Source organism: Acromyrmex echinatior, chromosome 14, assembly GCF_024713525.1.
Source record: "Acromyrmex echinatior isolate Ae372 chromosome 14, ASM2471352v2, whole genome shotgun sequence".
Taxonomy (NCBI): domain Eukaryota; kingdom Metazoa; phylum Arthropoda; class Insecta; order Hymenoptera; family Formicidae; genus Acromyrmex; species Acromyrmex echinatior.
Window position 1 is genome coordinate 4,840,016 of NC_141865.1, and position 24,544 is coordinate 4,864,559.

At 30.2% G+C, this 24,544-nt stretch overlaps 1 protein-coding gene across 15 annotated transcripts in view; it reads right to left on the minus strand.

Moving 5' to 3' along the window:
* Positions 1-24,544, minus strand: part of nrm (neuromusculin) — a 174,274-nt gene that overhangs the window by 18,397 nt on the left and 131,333 nt on the right. For 13 of the 15 annotated variants that reach the window (XR_015547457.1, XR_015547456.1, XR_015547459.1 and 10 more), the window contains 12 exons: positions 22,850-23,034; positions 18,294-18,444; positions 15,795-15,906; positions 15,372-15,550; positions 14,667-15,002; positions 13,945-14,211; positions 13,153-13,509; positions 12,488-12,754; positions 11,891-12,148; positions 11,279-11,296; positions 10,571-10,711; positions 5,598-5,634 (listed from right to left, as the gene is read on the minus strand). Coding sequence is in view for 10 of the 15 variants with exons in the window: in XM_087413522.1 (XP_087269648.1) it covers positions 5,598-5,634; positions 10,571-10,711; positions 11,279-11,296; positions 11,891-12,148; positions 12,488-12,754; positions 13,153-13,509; positions 13,945-14,211; positions 14,667-15,002; positions 15,372-15,550; positions 15,795-15,906; positions 18,294-18,444; positions 22,850-23,034 (2,308 nt within the window). In the remaining 5 variants the exon portion in view is untranslated. The remainder of the gene's footprint in view (positions 1-5,597; positions 5,635-10,570; positions 10,712-11,278; positions 11,297-11,890; positions 12,149-12,487; positions 12,755-13,152; positions 13,510-13,944; positions 14,212-14,666; positions 15,003-15,371; positions 15,551-15,794; positions 15,907-18,293; positions 18,445-22,849; positions 23,035-24,544) is intronic. The other 2 variants (XM_087413518.1, XM_087413521.1) reach the window with 2 other exon arrangements.

Below are 24,544 nucleotides of genomic sequence, written 5' to 3' on the forward strand. Positions count from 1 at the left end.
TTTAATGGTTCAATAAAATTATTTTTAGATCTGTATCTAATTAAATTTTTCAATATTTCAGTAAAACTGTTTTTCTTTCTGTGCATTGGGAAATCTTTGAGAAATGATATTTGCAAAATTTATCATTAGAAAATCATTGTGTTGTCCCATTTATTCAAGAATCTCAATTACTCTACTTGACCCGAGAGTTGTCGAGTGAAGTTGTCTGCCACACGAGCGGGAGAGACAAAAGATCAAATAAGCGAGAGTGGATAGAAAGACAAATCACTTGCCAAGTGGTCAAGCGTATTGCATTTGGCAAGATAATGAATAACGTTCTTTTAACAATTTTTGGAACAAGTGTATCGTTTTATAATATTACCACAAAGTTTTGATAAATGAACGTATATTTTTTGTGCCAGAATAATCCATCCATGAAATAAAATTTGTCTCTAAGCATCTTGATAATGTTTTATTTTCAAGACACAACCATGTTCTTGCATTCAGTTATCATATCCCGAATTACATTATCTAAATGGAGAACATTGCGTGGCATGTCGTGTCTCCGACGGGATCAGAAGACCTAAAGACGGAAATAAATCTTGCTGCTGGAGAAATCTCCGTCGTAGTTCTACAAGAGCGTTTGTCTTTCTTTTCCACTCGCAAAATAAGAAAATTCTGACAAGGCAGACATTTGATCGATATTGAATCCTTATGAATAAATTCATCCTTGTTAAAATAAGCTTTGATGATTAAGTGAAAGTTTATTTGCGTAAATCTGGAAAATAAAAGATGTGATCTTAATGGATTGTATCTTCTTGCACGTTTCAGATATTGTGTGTAATGACCCCGGAATATAATTAGTATAATCAAGCTAGTTATATTAATTGTGCTGTAAGAAGCGTGGTATAACAATACGCTTTTAATCCGATTATAAATTCTCTCGAATAAATTAGGATGATCTTTGCGGTAAATCTCTGCACTAAATTTCGTGAATGTTGTTAAAAGTTGACTATTAAATTGGAAAAATTGCAGAAATTTTATTAAAAATTATACAACTATGAAGAGCATGAATATTTCTGCATTGAAAGAAAAGTTTTTGATATTTGTTACTATAATTGTATGATAAAATAATTATGACTAGGAACTTTATTTTTATAATTGTTCCTACTGTAATGTTAGTAAAAATGGTTATATTTTTAATTCTATGTTCCAAGAAGAATGTGTGGTTGGTTCTCAAAAATGAAATTATAATATTTTATAATATAATCGTTTTTTATATCGGTATAATTAACAACTATAAAAATGATTTCTATCCATAATAATAATCTAAAATAATAATTATTTTACTTTGTAAATTATAGTTACAAACTATACCAAAAATTTTTTCCTTAGAGTATATAGAGTATTCCAAAAGATTATAATTAACTATCATAATTTTTATTTTAAATGTAAAATTAGCAAAGAAAAACTGGTACAATTTTTGAAATCGAATCCGGATTGCCATTGGAATTGCATACGTGAACTTTAGCACGCGAAATTTTGGAACGACGCAAAATAAAATTCTCAAGGGAATGGTAGAAAAATGTCGTCGAGAATACAGGTCGGAAAGCGTTGTCGAGTATCGCCGTCAAGCGCGCGTAAGGTATAAAAGATTGCATCGCGGGAAACTACGATTGCTCTGGCACGATTCGTCGTACATTTTCCATTCGGTATATTTCCCGCCAGTGACGTAGCCAAGGTTTACGAAGCCTTCCTGCAGATGAACTTAAAGAGAAGGCCCTTCACTATTCATTTTATACAGTGCCGATCTTTGTCACTATTCTTTTCTGTATCTTTTTAATGCTTTTGTGTCTTTTATTTTTCCTGTCATTTTATACTTTATTTCTTACTTATTTTTTCCCCTTTTTTTCTTTTCTTGCTCTCTTATCCTCCTTTATCTTCTTTTTTATCTTTTTCATCTCTGCCTCTTTTTGTTTCTCTTTCCTTTTTTCGTTTTGGAACTTTTGGTTACGCCATTGCTTTTCGCTCGCTGTTTTCAAGCTTTTCTAGCATTTTACAGTTTTATTGCGGACCTCGTTTAAAGGTTGTCGCAGCGCCGTGTTACATCGCTCGTAGGTCGAACTTCTCTCAATGGACGATAATTATCGATGTGCACGGCATGTAGGTGCCTGTATTTGAACTAATTTAATGACTCGTATCTACTAAATCAGACCGGTTTGGGAAACCTTTTAAGTCTGTCCGAAAATAATTTGTCGAATGCGAATGGCATGCAGCAGTGACATATCTTCTGAGATTCGGTGCACGTGTTTCAAATTCACTGATATGAGTGCGGTAGTAATCCATCAAAAGGGACTTATCGTGATGTCATATGTGAGCATATTTCTTGTTCGATTTATTACAGAGCAATGACAAATGAATGCCAGGGGAAGAAGTTATGATGTGATTGCGAAATTGTGCATTTCCAGAGATCGGACAATACTAAAGAGAGAGGGTATATGTATGCATACGTTAAGCCGTTAAATTGAGCTAATTCAGAAAATGGAACAATTATCGTTCACTCGTTATGTGAAATAGAGTATGCGTGCAGTAGTTTGATGTTCGTTTCGTTTACGCAGCCGTAATTTAACATGTGCAGACTGAACTGTAACATATGATATTATCAATAGGAATTAGAAATTAAATGTCTATACCGGTTGAAATTGGATCTTTAATGTTTTTAAATAATTCAATGTGAATTATGTATGTGTATATATATATATATATATATATATATACATGCATATAGGTATACCATATCTGTAACCATTCAAACTACGCGAATTGATTTCCCGGACTTATAAACGCAATTAAACTACTGTAATAATATTACAAATTAAATTAAATTAACAAGCAATTTTTAATAATTTGATACTTAATCAGACATCATATTAGAAAGATGTTAATGCGTTGAAAAAAAACTGTAAATAAATTTAAAGGTCCGGTTTAAACTTCGATCGATATAGGCATTTAATTTTTAGTTCGTATTAATTGTGTTTTCATATGTACGGTCTAAAATAAAATTCTTATTATGATATTATCAATTTTATCTAATAGATATTCAAAATATATCTTCATATACATATTTTCCAGTAAAAAGCAATAATTTAAATATACGAAGAAAATCGATTTTTTTTTTCTAGAAGCCTCTTATTGTCAAAGTCTATTCAATAATTACGATTATTATTTCAACAATATTTTAATTATTTTCCAACAATTTTCGTTGCGTATTTTTTTCAAGATTCAATATCGAACAATCGTTTACGCTAATAGTATCAAAGAAGATTTATCCCGTATAGCGTATACTACCTTGTACTTGTGCAATTGCGATTTACTGTGAACAGATTTCTCTCCTGTGTCCTTAAATGCCATGCAGGAATGAGTGCATCGTTCTATGTCCTGTTTAAAGCCAGGGAAACAATTTGTACAGTGCAGTACCTTTTGTTATTGCGAGTCACGCGACATTTCTCCGTCACGCGAAGAATAGATATGATTGTTGAATAATGTTGCATTCGGTACTTCAACAATAAAACATCACCGACGCGTCGTAGCCAGTCGCAGTGGCAGAATAAACACGTACGTTTTGTTTTATTGAACAATTTTTCACGCGGTAACGTTATTTTTTTTAAATGAAGCTGGGACTTTTCGCCTGGGAGGCATAAGACCGGAAGGGACATACATGTTTATTGTGCACTGCGTCCGGTCCGTTGTGCATTTGTTAAAAACAACTCCTTGTAAACTTTCACAGAAATAAAACGATATCTCGTGTAGAACCGATATCGATAAGAGAAAGAGCTAAATTAAATGTAAACTCGGTGCTTGCATGATAAGGTATTTTAATATACATTATTATATGTATTAAAAAGGTTATGCATGCGATGACAGACTTGATAGTGAGAAAAAAAGAGAGAAAGAGAAATATGGCAAAAATGCGGATACATTCTTTCTAAAAATATGATAGTAAAGATGAGCGTTAGCGTTTAAAAATATTTTCCAAGCGCTTCTAGTAACGTAACTTGTAATGTTGCAAGATTGCACAATTTTCCAAACAATATATAAAAATATATAGAATACTGTAGTCTTTAGATGAATAGAAAAATATTAATTAAGTTTAATTTTCGTATATAGTTGCGAAAGAAATTTTTTACACAATCAGATTTTAATTGTATCACACATTTCGTATGCAATGATTATAAATTGCAATTGTATCACTCATTTGTTTTGTTAATTAACGTGATTTAATGTTGTTTCAAAATTGTGGAAACATCTAGCTAGTGACATTCAAGATCGACAGAAAACTCGTTGGAAATGCTTACTCTAATCCATGCAACCCTTCACCTACCTCGCAACACCGAAGATGTCCCTGGCAACGTTGCATGGTCATTACACAAGCCGTATTAACAATTACAAGCTCTCTTTGCTGAATTATGCAGGAAGTTACAACCGTAACTGCGGCACGTGAAAGAGCGTCGTGTAGAACATCCCGTTCGTTCTCGTGAACAACTAACTACCTACCTTGCTCGTACCAAGTTGACACTACACTATTGTAAGCCGGAAGTAGACGTTAAATTATGCAATAGGATATGTATTCAGGTGTGTAGAGGATCACTTCCAGCGAGATTTCAGATCGGAGACAAACTTGCATGCTATCGTGTACACGAGCACGAATGGGACCAATTGTAGCTATCTTTTGTGCATTCATCGATCACTGTAGCAATTTAGTGCGAAATGTTAATCTTATTAGTGTGGATGGGAGAAATTGATATAAGATACAATGGGGTAATATCATAATAATCAGAATAAATCCGACGAATAAAACAAAATAAACATGTAATTCGATAGCGTTTAATGAGTATACAATTCGATAATAACGCGTGCAATGTTTGATTTGTACTTCGTATTTGCATTGTGCTGATCATACATTAATGAATTCTTGCAAATACTTTATGAATTTATAAGCCACTTTTTAAATCAAATTAATTTAAATAATGGTTATATATTTAATTTTGCAAAAAAAAATTTTATATTTATTATATTAACTATTTGCAAAATTAAATATATTAAAAGTGACTATGATTTATACAATTACCTATAAAACTTCGTTTAGAAATAACTGTAATGATTTTATTTCGCGATATTATGTAAGATACGTATAATTTTTCTATTCTTTTTAAAATTATTTCTGCATAATGTAATTAACAAATATATGAATTATTTTAATTTTTCTAAAGTTATCGATTGGGGAAATTTATTTAAAAAATTGGGAAGCACTTTTACAATTCATTCGATGAAATGCGTCTTAATTATGGACAATGCATACATAAAGAAATATCAGTAATACCATATACCTCGATAGAAACTATGTAGTTACAAGCACAACAATACAACAGGCATTTATCTAATTACAGATATCTATATTTTATAAACTGAAAAATCATTCAATCATGCAAATCAAATAGCTTTTTTCCATATTATGTCTATATACAAGCAAATTTAAAAAGCTAGTAAATTAAGACCGATTTTTTTAAAACTAAAACAACATAAAATAGAAAACGCAGTGTACTGCGGTTTGTACTTACTGTTCACGTTCCTCCAGTTCGACCACCCGCGTACTGTCTGTGTTTTGTTTAGCAAGTCCAAATTAAAAAGTAGAGCAGAAACAAATCAGTTTCGTGTTAGTGAAAACTACTGAATAAACGCATGCTCGTTGCCATAATGTCAATTGTTATTAATTATGGACGAAGCTTATATAAGTATTTTTCGAAAAAAATTTGTAAGGTGAAAATTATCTTGTAAATTTATATACACTATAAAGTTACTCAAGATACAGTTAACCTCTTCTATATCACGTGTAGCGGAAATTTTTTAAATAAAATATATATTAAAAATACTAGCCAAGTTTGAAATAAATGAACGTTCAAGCACTAAAATAGAGTGACCGATATTTTAGAGACTTTATAATATTAACTTGTTCATTCCATTTCTATTGAATGTCCACGTTTGTTTTGCAAAAGTTATATATTTATTAATAAATAGTAAAATCCAGGTCAATACGTTAAACAAGCTATAATTAGGTGTACTAAATAGTTATTAATAAAATAATAGTTATTAATCACAAATTATAATTTTCTGATAAGTTTCAACGATACGTTTCGACTATACTTAGTCTTCATCAGCCGCAGAAATACATAAATACTCAAATATCTAATCATATTAACATATTATGAGGATCATCTCACGTTCGAGTTACAATAGATAATATAACAAATTTTTAAGAATCATTTCACCTTCTGATGATTCTTAGAAATCTGTTATATTATCTATTATAACTCGAACGTGAGATCATCCGTTTCGAAGCTGATAGAAATTAGAGAAATTAGCTGATAGAACGATAGGATCCATGGTCGGAAGCGGAGACGACTGGCTACTCCATCGAGATGCATCTTCCACATAAGAAAGATCAGGGAGAACCTCATTAGCGGCCAAAAGAATTGAATCCCGTGCGCAAGGATACGTTTTTTTGTATTTTGTAAAGCTGTTCAAAGTTAAGATCGATCGGTCGAAAATTGTTCGAGCTACAGACGCCGCCAGTTGAAAAAGAGTGGTTTTGAGAAAAATGCTTTTAAAGTTTAAAGATACGTATCTCAGCACCCGTATCTATGCGCCCGTTCGTTAAAACTTACATAACTCGAGAAATACTTCGAATTTCATAAAAATCTTTTAGGAGCATATTTTTAAGACGAAATTTTTCGAATGTAAAATTTCGATTTTTTTTGAAAATTTTACTCTGGCCCTTTAATTTCACGAAAGAGTGGCACGCTCACTCGTGCCTGACGTCTAATTATCGGTGTTGCGACTGAGAATTGTGTAAGCGTCTGGAAATTTTTTTTTCTGTCGCGTTAATTTCGAGTTTCGAATAAGTTATTTGTGAAAACTTTAAAGAATATTAATCGCAAATGCACGACGTAATTGCACTATACTCGTGAGTCGCAGACTCATCGGATGCGAACGTACTTTTTGCAGCAATTATTATGGAACGGATTAACTTTAAGTGGCAGTTGTACTGATTGTGAGAAAGACATTGAAAACAAGTTCCATTATTCCCTCTGATTATAATATTGTTAACTTCATTGTATTTAAATATTATAAATTTAATTTGTAAAGTAATGTAGAGAACAATATTATATTAGTTTAGACCTTCACATTATATTGATCATCGTCAATTAATGCCTATTTTTATGTGTGCGATAATTATTTAAAATCATAAATAATGAATGACTGAAAACTTGTTATGAATTAAAAACTCTCAGATTAGTTTCATTTATAATAAAAGCACATTAATTTAATGAGAACCATCGTTGCTCTGGATTAATTTTTCTCTTTATTATTGGATCATACACATCATTAACAATGAATAGATACAAAGGCTTCGTTTTTGAAAATATAATAGATAAAAAAAAACAAAGAGGGTCAAATAATCAAAAAATGTTAAATAAAAATAAAATTAAACATAAATTTTATTTTAAAACGTAATGGAATGACTTACTGAGTTTTTTTCAACTAAAATAAATAAATAAACGATGTATATAAAACACAATAAACAATAAATAAAATTAATTGAAAATTACAAAAAAGCAGAAAGACAATAAATTCAAAAGCTATGTCCAAACAAATAAATCAATTAAAAATAATAAATATTATTTTGGACGTATAAAGTGAGATATAATTATTAATATTTTTTTCTTCCTAGAAAATATGCCTGTATACAATCATATAAAGTCTCTTTAGAAACTGATAAGTATAATATATTCTTACAATGAGATATTATCTTTAAATATTAGAATAGTATTATACTGTTACGTCCAGTGAACTCCCACGCTCTTTTCTTTCATGCAGCTCTGGAATTCGTCAGAATATAAAGACAATTACACGTAACGGATAAATTAAGCCGTTACACCTTAAAAAGCAATAAAAATTTTTCTTTTCCCATAACAAATTGAAATGAAGGCTCCAATATCTCCCCGTAAATATCAACCCAAGATAAATTAAAAATCGTTGCATGTGCGCGAACGGCGAGACTAAAGAAATGTCGATGATGCCCTCCTTGGTCACCGCGACTGGAAAAAAATAATAAATAATAATAAAAATGTTAGTTGGAGGCTCAGGACAGGCGCCAAGACTGACTGACAAGATTTTCCTAAAGGTCAAATCGCGGACAATTCTCACGAGTTTCAGATGTTCTCTCCCGCTCAATCATTGCTCCCAATTTAGATGACTTCCTCTTCCTCTGGTTAGCAGACTCTCCTTCCCCTCTCAATCTCGTAATTGTCTACGTAGAGGAATGTCCGTTCCTTTTACTACAACCTTTAGTACCCTTACAAAACATCTCCGTCCTCTTACTCAGTTCTCTCTCGCATTCTCTCTGTAATTCCTCAGATTTAGTTCTTTCAACTCTTTGTTGCAATCTCTCTGCTCCACTCACACACATACACAACTCGCTCAACCATTACACGAAGAATATATTTTTAACTAGTTTGTAAACACGAGAAAAATTTACTAATGTTCTTTTTTATATTATAATAAAGATAAAAATCCGACTCTGTTAATTTAGAGTAACTCTTCCTGTATTTATTCTTAGTTAGTCTGCGATTGCACTTAGTTCTTTCCCCGATTAGAAAGATTAAGTTTCATAACCGAAAGACAGGACACACGAATGCACTGGCGTTAAAGTGCGCCTCGTGGCATACTGACCCAATTTATGCCCTTTAAACAAGTACATTCGATTCGTGAGTCCACTCAGTGGAGCGTTAACCGCAAGAGAGGTTTTTCGTTTCGTCCTTCCCCCGACTCGTCGTAAGTCTAGAGCCAGACGAAACGAAACACCTCTCGATTTACATTGGTCTTTCTCCCAGTTCCTTGGTTATCTTGAGCTTGAACGCGACGAAATCGGTAAAATTCGGTTCCTGCTGCGTTCATTCTCAACTCCTTGATTATCCGGAGTTCGGACGTAACAATACATATACATAATATCATTAATTTAAAAATAAATTTAATTTATGAATTGGAAAAGTTCATTAATTTGATTTATTTCCTAGACAATTTGTGATTTATTTCCTAGAGAATTTTTGATATTGATTTTATAATAATACGGAGAAAATAACTAAATAGTTTAATGTTTTAATATAGACTTCAAACATTAAACTATCTAATTATTTTTTCCGTATTATTATAAAATCAATATAAAAAATTCTCTACAGTATTCTTGTTTAATCTATTTCGATCTTGTACATTCATTTAATTCATACAGTACTGGGCCTTTATATTCAATATGTCTACGAATCATTTTTTTGTGAGAATTAAAATTAACATACTGCAATATGATATTATAATTTATGACATTGTAATTTTTTTGTTTTAAATTATATTTATAACGAAAAGAAATTACTAAAAACAAATTAATATTGATCAACATTATAGCAGCGAAGCATATGTTTCTTCTTAATTGTTCATATTTATCTCCATCTAAATGGAAATTTTATGTCGTTTAACTACTTTATACAGAAATATCAAATAGTGTGAGCATGCTTTTATTCTACTTAGCATAAATTATATAAGATAATATAATATTGTATACAATGTGTAATATATCTACATCTGTTTGCACGCACTGGATTAACAAAACTTTATCAATAAATAAAATGCTTTTCAGAATAATACAATCGTTCTCTAAATATATAAATATTATATTAATAAATCAATTTAATGTTTGCAACACGTGTGATTAAAGTAATTTTGATATACTTACGATTACATGTGATTCAAGCCGTTATTTATAACTATTAAGAAGCTTTATATATAAAATTGAATTAAATTTTCAAAGAAAATATAAAATGTAAATGCAAGTAATTAGTTAATAACTTTAAAACTCAAAAGGATAATTGGTGTGTTAACTACATGTGAAAATACTTTTTACATTAACGAAGATAATGCGAAATATACTAGAATGTGAACATAGAGATTATACCACAACACGTTTTACTGGCAGGAATAAAACAATATCGTGAGGATATATGGAAGAAATATCATTATTGTTTATATATAACGTTATTTTCCAATTGTAATAATTATAGATTTAAAATATATTGAAATATTCACGTTTAGTTTTGGGCCATTTTAGATACATGTATATACAGATGTAAAATATGTAATGTATATTAATCATATTAGACCATCATAATATAATTATGATTAATATTTATAGGCTGCCAAATTGAATTTCTTCGAATTTCTTTAAAGCCTTATCAAAAATATATTTCAGATATAAATATAATGCAGATTCAGATCTTGCTTGGAATATTTTAAAGTAATAAATTATGTCATGTAATAAAATTGAGAGATTGCACTATTTTCACACAATTAGCAAAATAATTATGTAAGTTATATTGATTTGTTACAAAGTGTTCGAAGAAATCCCATTTTACCTCCGTCATGTAAATCGCTGCGATGAACGAACAATTGCAGATATAAAGATCATATATTAGAGATAACTTACATTTCAATTGACTGCGTTTTCGTCGGCACACGATATAAATGGCCACGCAGATCAGTATTAGGACTAGTATCATGACCACCGTCATTACGATAATAATCAGTAGCAGATTACCGTCCAATCGATGCCACCAAGGTATATGTCCTGTAACAGGATAGGTTGTAACATATAATAATTGATTTTATTATATATAAACAAAATGTATAATTATGATGCATGAATGACAATTTCATTCTACTAAAATATTAAAAGTAATAAAAATCGAACAAGCAACGAAAAGTAAATTAATTTATCTGTATGATAACTTTTATATGATCAAGTATTTGCAGCACGTATAAAACCGTAGAAAAAAATGTTTGAAGTTTTGTACTGAAATACAGGATAGTAAACAAGCTAAATAATTGAAAAGGACATCTATTGCATTTTATATTCATAAATAATCTATAGAAAAATTTGTTGCTCGCGTTATGACAGAACACAAAATTTAAAGCATTTTTATTTTAATTTTATTCTTTTGCGTATAATACTATTGTGTGTATCGCAATATATTTTATATTATGTTTAAAACTGCAATCAAATGTTTTATTTAAAAAAAAAGGAAAATATATATTCTTGTAATATATATTGGATAATAATTACATACACATAAATAATAATTATATGCAAAATATATATTATTTGTAAAATTTGTGATGGAGGCGTTAAACTTACGTTTAACTCCATGGTGGGCTGTAAAGTGACAAACTCTACTAAATATATTTGTGATGACAGATTAAAAGTTATCATTCTTATTATAAGTTAAACGATTACATAGATAATTATGAAAATGTGCTATCAATCTATGTCTCAAAAATATTAAATAATTATTGTATACAATAAAAAAACATTAACATTACGAAATAATTGCAGTTATAAGATATTTATATGAAATTTATATTAATTTATATTAATTATCGATATTAAAAAATTGATATTTCATTCATGTTAGTAATAGACGTTTGATTTTATTATATGCGCGTAAAAAAAAAATTATTTAGTGGGAAACTTTATTTCTTTTTTCTGTCTCACAACAAATTCCCAATATATAACGTAAACTGTATGCACAATCATTACAAAAAATTTTTTCTATCACTGATATTTTTTCATATTTTTTGCATCACATATTTTTTTGCATTTCCATATAAAGAATATATAGAAAAATTATTTTGAAATGCAATAATATTTTCAAATAATCCCGGCTGAAACGTTTCGAAAAGTACTACTGCTATTTTTGTAAATATAACACGATATCAGCGAATCAATGAAAAGTTCATTGTACCAAACCTGGTATATCGCGTTCACACGCTACGGAATGGCCGATTGTGTTGTTTGCCACGCACACATATGTCCGGAAGTTAGTGACTGAGGTATCGAGCAGCATATAACTTTTTCCGTTTCGTATTTGTGCGACCTGCTCTAGCGAATCGTTTTCGTTCTTCAATGACCAAGTGAAATCCGTCTGTTTCGGATTGGCGTTGGCTGAGCAAACGACATAATCCTGGCCCTCAAATCGTTCTTTTTCTATTTGACAGTTTGGTTTAACTGCATGAAAAATATGACATCGCTATTAAACATCAAAAGCACGTAGAAAAATTACTTTTTAGAAATTTCTTTTATTAACAATGATATTGAGAAAAACGAGTGTAAAAATATTAAATTTTACATCAAAATAAAAGATACAAGTCGAGATGTAAAAATAAAATTTGGAAGAAATATTTAATTCTCTCTTTGTATTTAAAACTGAACAACAAAAAATAAGAAAACAACTGCAAGATTAATTTCATGTTATCCATACATATGTCTTTTTATAACTTAACAAATATAGAAATTTAAAGTTTTTTGATTATTTATTTAAAAGTCTAAAGACTTAATAGAACGTACATTGCACATTCATGATAAATGAGATATTCAAGGAGCCGTGACGATTCCATGCCTCGCAATAATAAGTGCTACTACTGCGCCGTGGTATTGGCATTTTCAAGTCAAACACGTGACCTTCTGTAATGATATCAGGATCCGCGGATCCTTCGCGGAACCACCGGAAGTTTGGTTTTGGTCGCGCTTTCGCGTTGCACTCAACAGTTTCTGGTACTGTATCCTCTATCACATTGATTATCTTCTTCGATATTGTAATATCCTCTGGGGGAACTTGAATAAAAAATTAATTTTAGTCATTTATATCAATACGAAAAATATAAAAATCTACGCGGCAAATTTAAATTAAAAATAAACTCTTATTTGAGATTCATTTTGTTCTCTTAATTTTAAAATGTTTTTACGAATATATACTTCAAAAACAATTTTACAGAAATTCTTATACATATTTTACAATAAATATGTTAAAAATTAAATGATGTTAAGACGCCTTACATATTTGTTTAACATTAAGTTTAACATCAACAGGAAATTCTCTTTTGTATAGTGTGAGGAACAAAAAAAAATTTGTTCTTCTCACAATCTCGTTAAATAAATGGACCGTTATAAAATGGAATGTAAGCAAGTAGAGATATCGCCGCGCCAAAAAGAAAGATTCGAATGAAACGTACACTCGACATGAAAGTGGGTGAAACTCTCCACGCCCGGACCGATTCCGTTGCTACTGCTCTTGCAGGTAAATTTGACGTTATCCTCAGCACGGTCGAGCTGACCATTCGGCCAGACCGTCAGATTCCATATGAGAGTCGATTGGATGCTCTCGAAGTCGTCGGTCCTTGGGTCAGGCGGATGATAAACGTTCGACACGTAGTATCGATTCGTTTTCGTGAAGTTCATGGGAATGTCATCTCTCAGCCAGGAAATAGTGCAGATCGGAGCGCATTCGACCCAACACATGATGCTCACGTTAGGCGCGTTATAGACGTAGCCGCGATACGAATGGAGTTTCTTAATGAACGTTGGGGCCACTAATGAGAAGTGATAACTCTCAGTTAAGCATAATAGGATTTGCCACTCAATAATTATGAGAAATGTTGGACAATCTATTATATCATTTACTGGAATAGAAGAGATCAGTTTAATATAAAATCTTAACATTACGTCAGGTTTATCGTGATAGACATATGTTATAAAATACGTAGGTTACGTTAGATAATATTCAAACGAAATTAAGAGATAAAAATTTAACTTACGATGTGTCTAAAATTATAATCTAGAATTTCTCTTAGAATTCCTAAATTTAATTTTGATCAAAATATACGTTTCAAATGTATAACAAGCAAAGTGAATTGAATTATTTGAATCCTTAAATATGTTACCGTTGAGTTGGATTCGAAAATGTCGCCATGAAACTCACAGTAATTGCTGGATAAAGTTTTAAGCGCATTGACATATGTACTCACCGGATACGTCGATAAACGTTGTGGCTGGTTCTCCATCACCAGCTTCGTTGTAAGCCAGACATGTGAAATTCGCCTCGGTTTCCAAATTAACTGACTCGATGAAGAGTGTGGCTTCGTTCTCGTCTGGAAGTCGGTGCCAGCCGCGCAGCCACTTGAAGCCTGACACCCTCGGTCGGCCGGGATCCAAAACGAAGCAAGTGATGGATAATGCTTGTTTCTTCACCACTTGCCGAGGTTCGTACGTTATCGACGCCGGGCCGGGCTTATCTGCGGAAATGTTTTAGAGATGCAGGGAAGAAAGGAGAAAGAGAGAAAGAGAGAGAGAGAGAGAGAGAGAGAGAGAGAGAGAGAGAGGAGGGGGAGGGGGAGAGACAAACTAATATCCCATACTAAATATAATCCGATTAAATAAGATATTGTAGATAAACAATATTGGTCGTGTACATGTGTAAGATAAAATTCGCAATCGATAATTATTGCTGCAATAATTAATGTTAAACACAAATGATAATATTCCAGAAGAATCATTAATTATTTATAACATCATTCCTTTAAATTGCTATTAACAAATATTGTAAAATCAGAATTTTTAATATAATTTCTATTTGTCATTGAAAACATAAAAAATTCGGAACACGTATTATAGTTGGAAATAGGCATCACCAATATCTGTATTATCACCGTCTAACACGAATGAGTGACAGATGACAAAGAGGACTTACAATAAACTATGACAGACGTGCTCGGGGAGTTCGGTCCCCAACCAGCATCGTTTTTCCCCTCGCAGGAATAGTTGCCGTGGAAGGTGCGGCCGACAGATTCCAGCAGCAATTTGCTGGGGTCGATGTCACAGAATGCCAATGATTCCTCGGAGCTCGCAGTGCTATTCCTCGAGCAATCCGGAAGTTCTTTCAATAGGTCTCCGTCCAAATACCAACGGACGGCTGTCAGTATCGCCGGATTACCGGCGTCGACCTCGCACGTTAGCGAAACATTCAGACGATCCGCCTCGTTCACAGGTGTTTCCGGATCCATTATCACTTCCACCACCGGCTTATCTATGTAATAAAACACGATATATACATCCGTGCCGTATAAATCTCGCGCGAGTTCAAAAGTACGTCGCGCGCCGAGTTCTCTCCAACTTTATTCCCGATGTAATCGCATAGCTTTCAATGAAGCTGTCGTTTTCTAATAAAAAGATTAACTGTGCTCCATGGAAAATTACTGCCGCGAGAAATAAGAAAATAAGGTTTTGCCAAAAGTACAATGGGATTCTGTTGGATTTAGATTTATTACTAACCGGGAGATTTATAATCCATGTTTGTGGACACAAAATTGTAAAGATTTTAGATTTTATCGACTACTTTTTATCACATTCAGCAATTGACTTTTGTTATCTGTCTTGTATAAAAGACGATACGTACAAAAGACTGAAACCTGTACGGTAGCCTCGGAAACGGTTGGACCGGCGTTGTTTTCCAGGATGCATTTGTAAGAACCCATGTCGCTAGGAGTCGCGTTTTTCACTGTGAGTGCTGTTTGTTCCGTGATTCCACCATCGTAATGTTCTTCGTTTAACACTAATTCATCGTCGTCTCGTAACCTATATCACCCGATTTAGAGAGAGAAATAAAACGAGGAAATAGCACTAACTTTATTTTCTAAGATGTAAAAGCAACGAAAATATCTTTAGTTCTGTTGTATGAATAAAACAAAAATGTCTTGAGCTCTGCTGCTAATTTATCTAACAGAACCAGCCTTTATTTCCCACAGGAAAATGATCGTTATCCTAAAGGATTCATTCAAGCTAGTATGTATTATATCTTTACGTGATAATGGCCACTTACCACGTCACCTTTAGTAGCGTAGCCGGATTTGCCTCATAATCGCAAAATATTAAAAAGTCGTCTGTCTCGTTAACAGTTATGTTGTTTGGCTTCATTTTAATTATTGGCGGATCTAAAGCATAAAACAAGCAATGTTACAAACAATAAAAATCAATGTGCAACATTTAGACGTAGTCGCAAAGATAGAACATTTATCAGTGAAAATTCTAGCGAAGAAAGGAGAATGTAATCGTAAAAATAAAATTGTTTAATTAAAAACAGATAATTATTATCTTTTTTAAACACTAATAAATTTGATAAAATTCTTTTATAGCATCGTATATTAATTTTCTTGATATTTGTCAAGTTAATGTTGAAGATGAAATGTTTTCAAAAAAAGATTAAAATAATATATTTCATTATTATATTATTAGTATAAAAATAGATTTAAAATGACAAGTTAATTTTTCTTGAAATCTTATCTTATTTTAAAATTTATGTGCTTTTAATGTATTCGCTTTTTTGTGAAATAAAAATTTCTCTTCTTTCTTCGATATCTGAAACCGTAAAGATTTTTCTATCTTCACGATTGCCTTTTGTTCCAAGATGGATAGCGCTAAACTTAAATTGAATATAAAATTTAGATCCGCTCAGGTCACAATATTATGCACTTAACAGGTCCCAGAAAATACGGAGGGAGTATAAAACAAAATTCTCGTAAATACATAGACGCGAGAGTTGCTGTCACGATGCAAGCCAGAGAGTTGGAAACGTGCCAAACTTGATGTCTGGAGTTTCTCGTTTCCAATCCATGGGTAGTCCCCGTTCTGGCAACAAAACGAAAGTTTCTCCGCTATTCTGTAACTGGAAACATCAGGGAGATGCACAATCGTCCATCTCTTTTTGTCTATTTCCGTGCTCACGTAATCAAGACATCACGCTCTTAAAAAAGTTGTAACTGCACTGCTGATGATTTTAGAATTAAACGAGTCGTAAATCTATAATAATTGACATTCTTAAAAAAAGATAATTTATAATGAATGTCAGAAAGAAGAAAAATTTTTTGATTAGTTGTGTATGATGTAAAATAATTAATTTAATTTTTTTAATTGTGATTAAATAATCTTTTTTATAATTGTGAATATATTTTCATTTTCAAGTATGTAGTATCGATAGAAAGCTTTCACATTTTTTAATGTTTGGACAACATGGAAATGAAATTTCATTTGCGAAAATTATATTATTCCATCAAAAGAAAATATTGTGAAAGCATCTACAGGTATATAAGGAAAAGTTGTCCAGCTATAGCGTATCGACGTTGATCTACCGAAGCATGCGACTGAAAAATCATATAAACGTGCGACTTACGCTAGTCAATCTTTCAAAAAGGACAAGATAAATGTTTATTAGATGCTCAAACGGAAAATATTCTCGGAAAATAAAACTCTTTAACTTTCATCATTTCAAAATTTTCAATCGTTTTTTCTGAACATATTGCTTTGATTTCTGCAACGTAAATTGAAAAGTTGCAAGATTTTCAATTATATTTTTATTCCTTTTTGAAAATTATTAAGTTTATTCTACTGCGATCTATTCTTCGAAAGTTGTCATTTTTAAATATAGAAGCATAAATGGTTAGAAATCTTTTGCAATTAATAGCAATAATGACAGGGATAAATCCTATCTTATTATTATAATGTTTTAATTAAAACATAGAACAACAGGTTATTTAAAATCTCAATTTTAGCTTTTTCTTATCGTGATCGTATATAAATTTTACATGTCACATTTAATTGTAGAAAGGAATAAGTTTTTGAATTCGATAGTAAGTTAAGATTCTACTGATTGCTGGCATTTCCAAGTTACATCAATTTGCATAGCGTTATGCTGATGAATAACGAACAGGTATGTGTAGAATTATTTATTTAAAGGATTGATTCATAAGGACTAAGTGTATGCAAATGTTAATAACCGCTCTTGTAACTCACAGTTTCTCATAGATGCAGAATATGCTCGCTATGATATGAAAATGTAAATTTTGAGTTACAATGCAATCTTATTGCAGCAGTCGCTATTTTAATGCTATTAACCGTAATTGTAACTATTAAAAATGACGAATTTATATTGCTCTTGTTATTATTTATAAAATGAATAGAATCGGTTATTATTTGATCCAACTTGCCTGTGAGATACTGGATATTTGCTTAGATAAAATTGAATTTCATCTTTTCTGAATCAATCCAATCTCATTCGATTCGGTATGACATAATTTTGATTTCAATCTCTTTGCGATTATTTGTTTAAAAAGATATATACGTATATAATTACAATTATACATATATACTTTTTCTTAAAAAATATTAAAATCTGAAGATACTTGAGATAAGTGAATAAAAGAATATATAATTAAAAAAAATTAAAATTAAACTTATCATACTGATAAAGCCACAAAATACATCGTTGCAAAAGAATGGCTAGTGTCAATAATCACTAATTCATCTCAACTTGTAGTATACTTACATAATACTTCGATCGTTGTTGCTTCCTTCATTGGTTTTAGATCTTCGATACGAGTAACCGAATTTTCGGCGTAACACTTAAACGTCTTGCCATTGTCGTATACTGATGCTGTAAACGCGAGATAACTTATCGTCTCGAATGTACCGTCCTTCTATAAACAAAGAAGTTTAAAATAATTAATGGAAAAATATTTAAATTTGAATATTTATATCGCTAAATTTGTTGAGTATTGGTCAAATGCTTAAACAGTATTTTATTTATAAAAATGAGCGTGTATTATTCGCGTGGTTCTATTATTTTCTTATTATTCTCTTTTTCGATATAACTTATATCATCGTTTATAAATTGTTTTATTTTAAAGTAATAAAAATGACATATATGCAATAAAAAATATAGATAATAAAAAAACGCGATTATGTTTAGAGATTAATTTTAAAAAATTTAAATCGAAAAAATAGAGAGCAAAATGCAAAAAATAAAAGCGATTCAATTAGCGTTTATCTGTTTTGATAGATTTTAATTAACTTGCGTCGTATATTGAAAATATTCACGTTATCATATTTCTATGATATGTTTTAATCGCCGCCGAACATTCCTGATTCATCAAAAAATGGATTTCTGTATCAATTTCCAGTTGGCGAAAAATAAAAGTAACGCAATACTGTAAGCGTTCATTTGGAGTTCCGTGTAACTTTAATAATTCTGTAATTACACAGCGTAATTGAAAAAGCACTAACAAGTCGATATTTGTAATGAAACGTATATATCTTGTTATATATTCGCGGTAAAGGTAATCAATTCTTTCTTTCGAGTAATAGTATGTTTTATCAGTACTACATAGATATATTTTGATTTAAAACATCACATAGAACAATAAATGATTACATAAAAGCTAAATTTATACTCACTCAATAGCAATTATTTTAATTTAAAATAATTTTAATGATATCTCGATCTATATCAGTAAAAAGAAATTTTATATTAATAAAAATTAATGTATTATTTGTTGTATAATTATTCCTTTATTCTCATTTCTTCTATATAACATTGTTATTTTCAGTAAATTAAACATTATACTTCAAAAATAAATTTTTAAACATTTAATTCAAAATATTTTCACTTAATAGTAAAAAATGAAATCTAATTATGTAGAACAAATATTTTATGAAAAATAACTATCTAAATTATCTACCAGTTCATTAAATTATTATTATTAAGTAATTGAAAAAAACATTCAATTTATTCTTGTAAAATTTTTAATTAATTCTATTATTATATGATTAAAATTATATATGAGAATTAAAAAGAAAAAATATATCCCTATTAGAATAAAATGTATATTCCTATAAAAATAAAATTAGGTTTTTTTTTTAATAGCATCAATTTATTAGGAGAATTTGCAAAAGCGTACAGAAAACATGAAAATAATGCTTGTCGCAAAAATTGTTGTAAAGTCATCTCCTGCTGAGCTTGTAATATCCTACTTCGCGCGAAAGGGTGTACTCGAGCTTAAAAATGTGATGCTCTTAATCCTGTTATGACATGACGCTCATATTGGCTGCAGGAATTCGTGGCATGTAATTGCTTGTCGCTGAATACCGGCCTGCTCTCGTGTGTAATGTTCTGAACGGATTCAGTTGTATCGTCGCTCGTCCCGTAATCAGGCCTACTTAATAAATAATACGATTATAATATCTCAATCTCATATGGAATTGCAAATATTAGAAATATATATTGATAATCGCAATTATACGAACTGGCAATTAATTAACAACGATTCGTTAACTTTGCCGACGCGCCGAGATACAACGGTGATGGTTCTTCTTCAAACATCGTTAATTAACACCGCAAAATAAATGAAATTCGTCGTGCATGCGTTATCTTGTTATTCCATACTACTGTTCAAATATTTATTTCCATATTAAAATTATTCAAATAAATATATTTTTATATTTGTGAAAATATTGCAGTGCACAATGTTAAGTTTGTACACAAAATAACAAAAAGCTATTGCTGATGTAAATCATGGTACAACTAAAATAGGAATTTTCAATATTGATTTGAACATTTTATCGATTAAGGTCCAGTTCCACTTAATATAAGATTAATCTCTGTTTAATTTACTGTTTATTTTTTCTGATTCTTCGAAAAAATAAAGAGTAAATTGAATTGAGATTAAAGTTAATCTTACATTAGTGAAATCGGACTAATTAATAATATTTTGTAATATTGTTAGTTTAATTCGTGAATATATATCGATGCAAAGAAAGTGGAATAATAAAAAGACAGTTGATAGACGTCTTTATTTTAAGAAAGACAAATTTTTCTGTACATAAAAAATCTTTTGTTACAGAGACGGATGTCGTTTTATCTACTTTATGACTTTTAACCGTGACGACATTTTTTTGCACTAATTATACGTAGGTGCGAGCGGTCTCGTATGCAGTCATTTTGCGTGCACGGCTTTATAGCTTCAGATACTTTCGTAATGGATTTATGATAGCTGCGTGACGCCTACGACTTCTACATGCATATATGTATACGCGATAGCGCAACGACATGATGTGTAGAGGAGTCTAATGATTTTTCGATGCTACCGCTGCCGTGCAACCACTCGTTCGAGCATGAAATTATTTTTTTACAAGTCAAATTTAAAACAAAGCCACGTGACTTGAAAGTAAATGATGATTTCTTGACGTTGTCATTTTTTATTTTATTTTGTTGGATTATATTTAAGGATATATTTTTAAAATAATGAAAAAGTTCTGAAAAAATTACAAATTATTCTAGAGAGATCACTAGATTTTATATTTAAAAGTAATACAAAAAATTTATCATCTGGATCATAAGTTATTTTTAAAAAAAGTCTATTTCTTATTGAAATAAAAACTATGTATCTTTGATGTATTCTTATTCAAATAAAATCTATGTATCTCTAATAGAAATGTATCTCTAATGGGAATGTATTGAAAAATAATGATAAAAATCTCAATTTTTTAATACAAGTATTTTAAGTATTCGAGATAATTTTTGTAAAATTACATTGCGATGTAAAGATTAATTTTGTAAATAAAATTTATTTTTTCAAAATATTTATTTTTTCTAAATCTTTTCAACTAATCTCTGAATCATAATAAAACTTTGCATAAATCATTTTGAATACTTAAAATATTTACATACAAAAAATTGAAATCTATTTTTCATTGTTTTTTCGATTTTAATTTATAACAATAAAAATAATAAGGTAAATAAAAACGTGTTATTAAAAAAAAATAGATTGTTGTAACAGTTTTGATATAGTTATATAGTTTATTTAAAGTATAAATATTAAAGTATAAATATTAATCATTTGTAAAAATAAATATAATATATCTTTAACTATTCCACAATCAAAATTTCATTAAAAATGTTTTTTAATTGAGAGCCATCGGAATTTAAATTTCTTTACATTTTTGTGAGTATTTTTCCATTGTACGATCGCTAATAGTTTTTATAAAGAGTGAACGAAAATTGTACATAACCACTTTCATCCCTACGAAACAATGGAAAGATAAGTCGCAGATAGTTACGGTCTTTTTATTCGCAAAATTCCTCTTTTGAACACATCTAAATCGTATTTGATAAAAACTATATAATTTAAAAAAGAAACCTCGAAAAGTACATCGATCGATAAACAGTCGAACTTCCTAGAGTCTAAATTCGTTTCGACTCTGCCACTTTTTCCAGGGTGAACACGAAAATTTGTTGCTCCGCAAAAACGTTAAATGGGAATTAAAATATACGATAGGTGCTGTACCGATCGATTTAGAATTTCCTGGTAGGTAGTTTCTCGAAGTTTACTATGGCACTTGCGAGTCTGTACGCTTTCGCCTAGTAAGTGAATCAAAACTTTTGTGAAGTGCTTCTCTCATTTATTGTCGCGTACCACGAAACCTACTCATCCTGTACATTTATTTAGATGCAAATAATGGTGAAATTAACGCAAAATCCAGGCCTATTAAGAAACTATTGTATATCAGAAATTCCGTGCACGCTATCCAATAAACGCGTTTGGTGAATAGGAAGATCTTTTTAGTGAAAAACTAATTTTCTTTCTCTATAAAAAAAGAGTAATTTTGCCAGACTTTAACTCTTAACCTTTACAGAAGCGCATTTTTTTTATTGGATGGATTTTTATTAACATTGATATTCATATATGTATTATTTGGATAGTTGATAACGAATTTAAAGTTTTTTATAAATTAAAAATGATAGATTAAAAAAGTTAAAATTTGATACATTTAATTTTTATTCACTTTTTCTCTTCATAAGAATTATTATTGTTGTAAGAAAGTAATTTCTATATATTTTATTATTTATACGGAATAAATCGCTTTTTTTCTATGAGAAAACACTTTACATATTCAAGACTTTTTTAAAGTAAAAAATAAGCATACGTGAAAAATTGTTCATAAATTATATAGTACAAATTGAAGCGTGCTTAATATTTATTTAAATTCACAATCTTCTAACTTCAGTTATATATAACTCAATTCATTTGGAAAATTAATACTCACATTTTCGTGTATTTTTGTTTCGAACATTTCGAATCTCTCATTGTTCTCGCTTAAAAGGTGCGTTCCATTCTTCCATGTCACATTAGCAGCGGGTCGTGCGGACTGTACCTTACATTGCAATAAAATCTTCGTACCCTGCACGACATGACCGACCACTCCCTCCAAATCCATTTTCAGTGGACGCACTATAAAAAGAATAGGCAAGTGTCAGACTAATATGTAATAAAATTGAGATATAACTTAGCCTCGAACTCGGCTAAATTGAGCAAACCATGATATTGCAAAATTAATGTCTTTTAAATGTTTATTAAAATTAATGTCTCTTTATAAACAATTCTGACATTTTCTAAAAAAGTCGAAATCATAACTCAATTATAACTTTGATTTATTTTATATTTTTATTTTGATTTTTAGCAGTAATATTACTGGAATTAGAGAATATTTTCATATCAACGTGATTTTGAATAAGTTAATTAGGTTTTTATTTTTATTAATTGTATAGTATATTAATTGTATATATGTATAGAGAGCAATCGGAAGGTTAATGTTAATATATACAATGTTTATGATAAAAATTCTTTTCTGAATTACAATTTATTTATTAAGGAAAGATCTTTTTAAAATCAAAATCAAAATTTTTTCTGACTTATATATGTATACATATGTATATAAATTTGGAATAGTTGAAAAATCCTTCATTTATTGACAAATATTAAACATTTATTATTTATGGTAATTTAAATGTAAATTATTTACGGTAATTTCGTATAAATTAAACATATATTTAAATTTAATATATAGATTCTTACGACATTTATCACAATTATTATTTCCATTATAAACTGGTTAGGACATTATATATATAATATATATATATACGAAGGTGTTTTTGGTGAAGAAAACTTAAAACTAAATACTTGAACGGCAAAGTCCGCTTATATTTATCATTGTTCATTACTGTCTTTAAGTCTTTTCATGTTTTCATCGTCTACAATCATAACTAACCGCGAATGCCTCTTTACGGTTTAAATGCTCGTGATTCTTGAACATTGAAGATTGTGTCGCGATAATCTTTTGTGTTGCAATAAAGATAGCTTACGCATTGCATTTGACAATACCTGTATAGCTGTCTGTCTAAACGTGCCGTCCTTTCTGTGTATCAGGTCATATGAAATACCGCCGTTAACATAGTAAGCGCCATGTAATGATGATCGCGTGGTATCTAGGCTTCGTATGGTACTGAAGCGACATTAGGATTGGAATGCGTAATTGAGAGTAGATCGACATGATTGTGGATATTTGTATGAAATGTGCGAAATATCAATTTCAGCAATTTCGTCTCTGATTTTTTGGCATGTGTGAATTATATTCCTTATAAGTACATATAAATTAATATATATATGATATATATCGTTTCTCTCTTTCGTACTTTGAAACAGGATTGGTTTATGTTTATCCATATAATATTTTCCTTTTGCCCCGTTAAATATCATTTTTATCTTTTATGTGTGTCAAAATATAAATCAGTCTAATGATTAATAAATCATTTCTGTAGTGATTTCAAAATAAATAATGTTTATATCGATGTATGCATTTAGTAAATAACAAACTAAATTTCAGTTAAATTTAATACATTATCTTGAGTTAAATTAAATTATTTAATTTCATTGTTTCAGTTAAAGTAATGACATATTC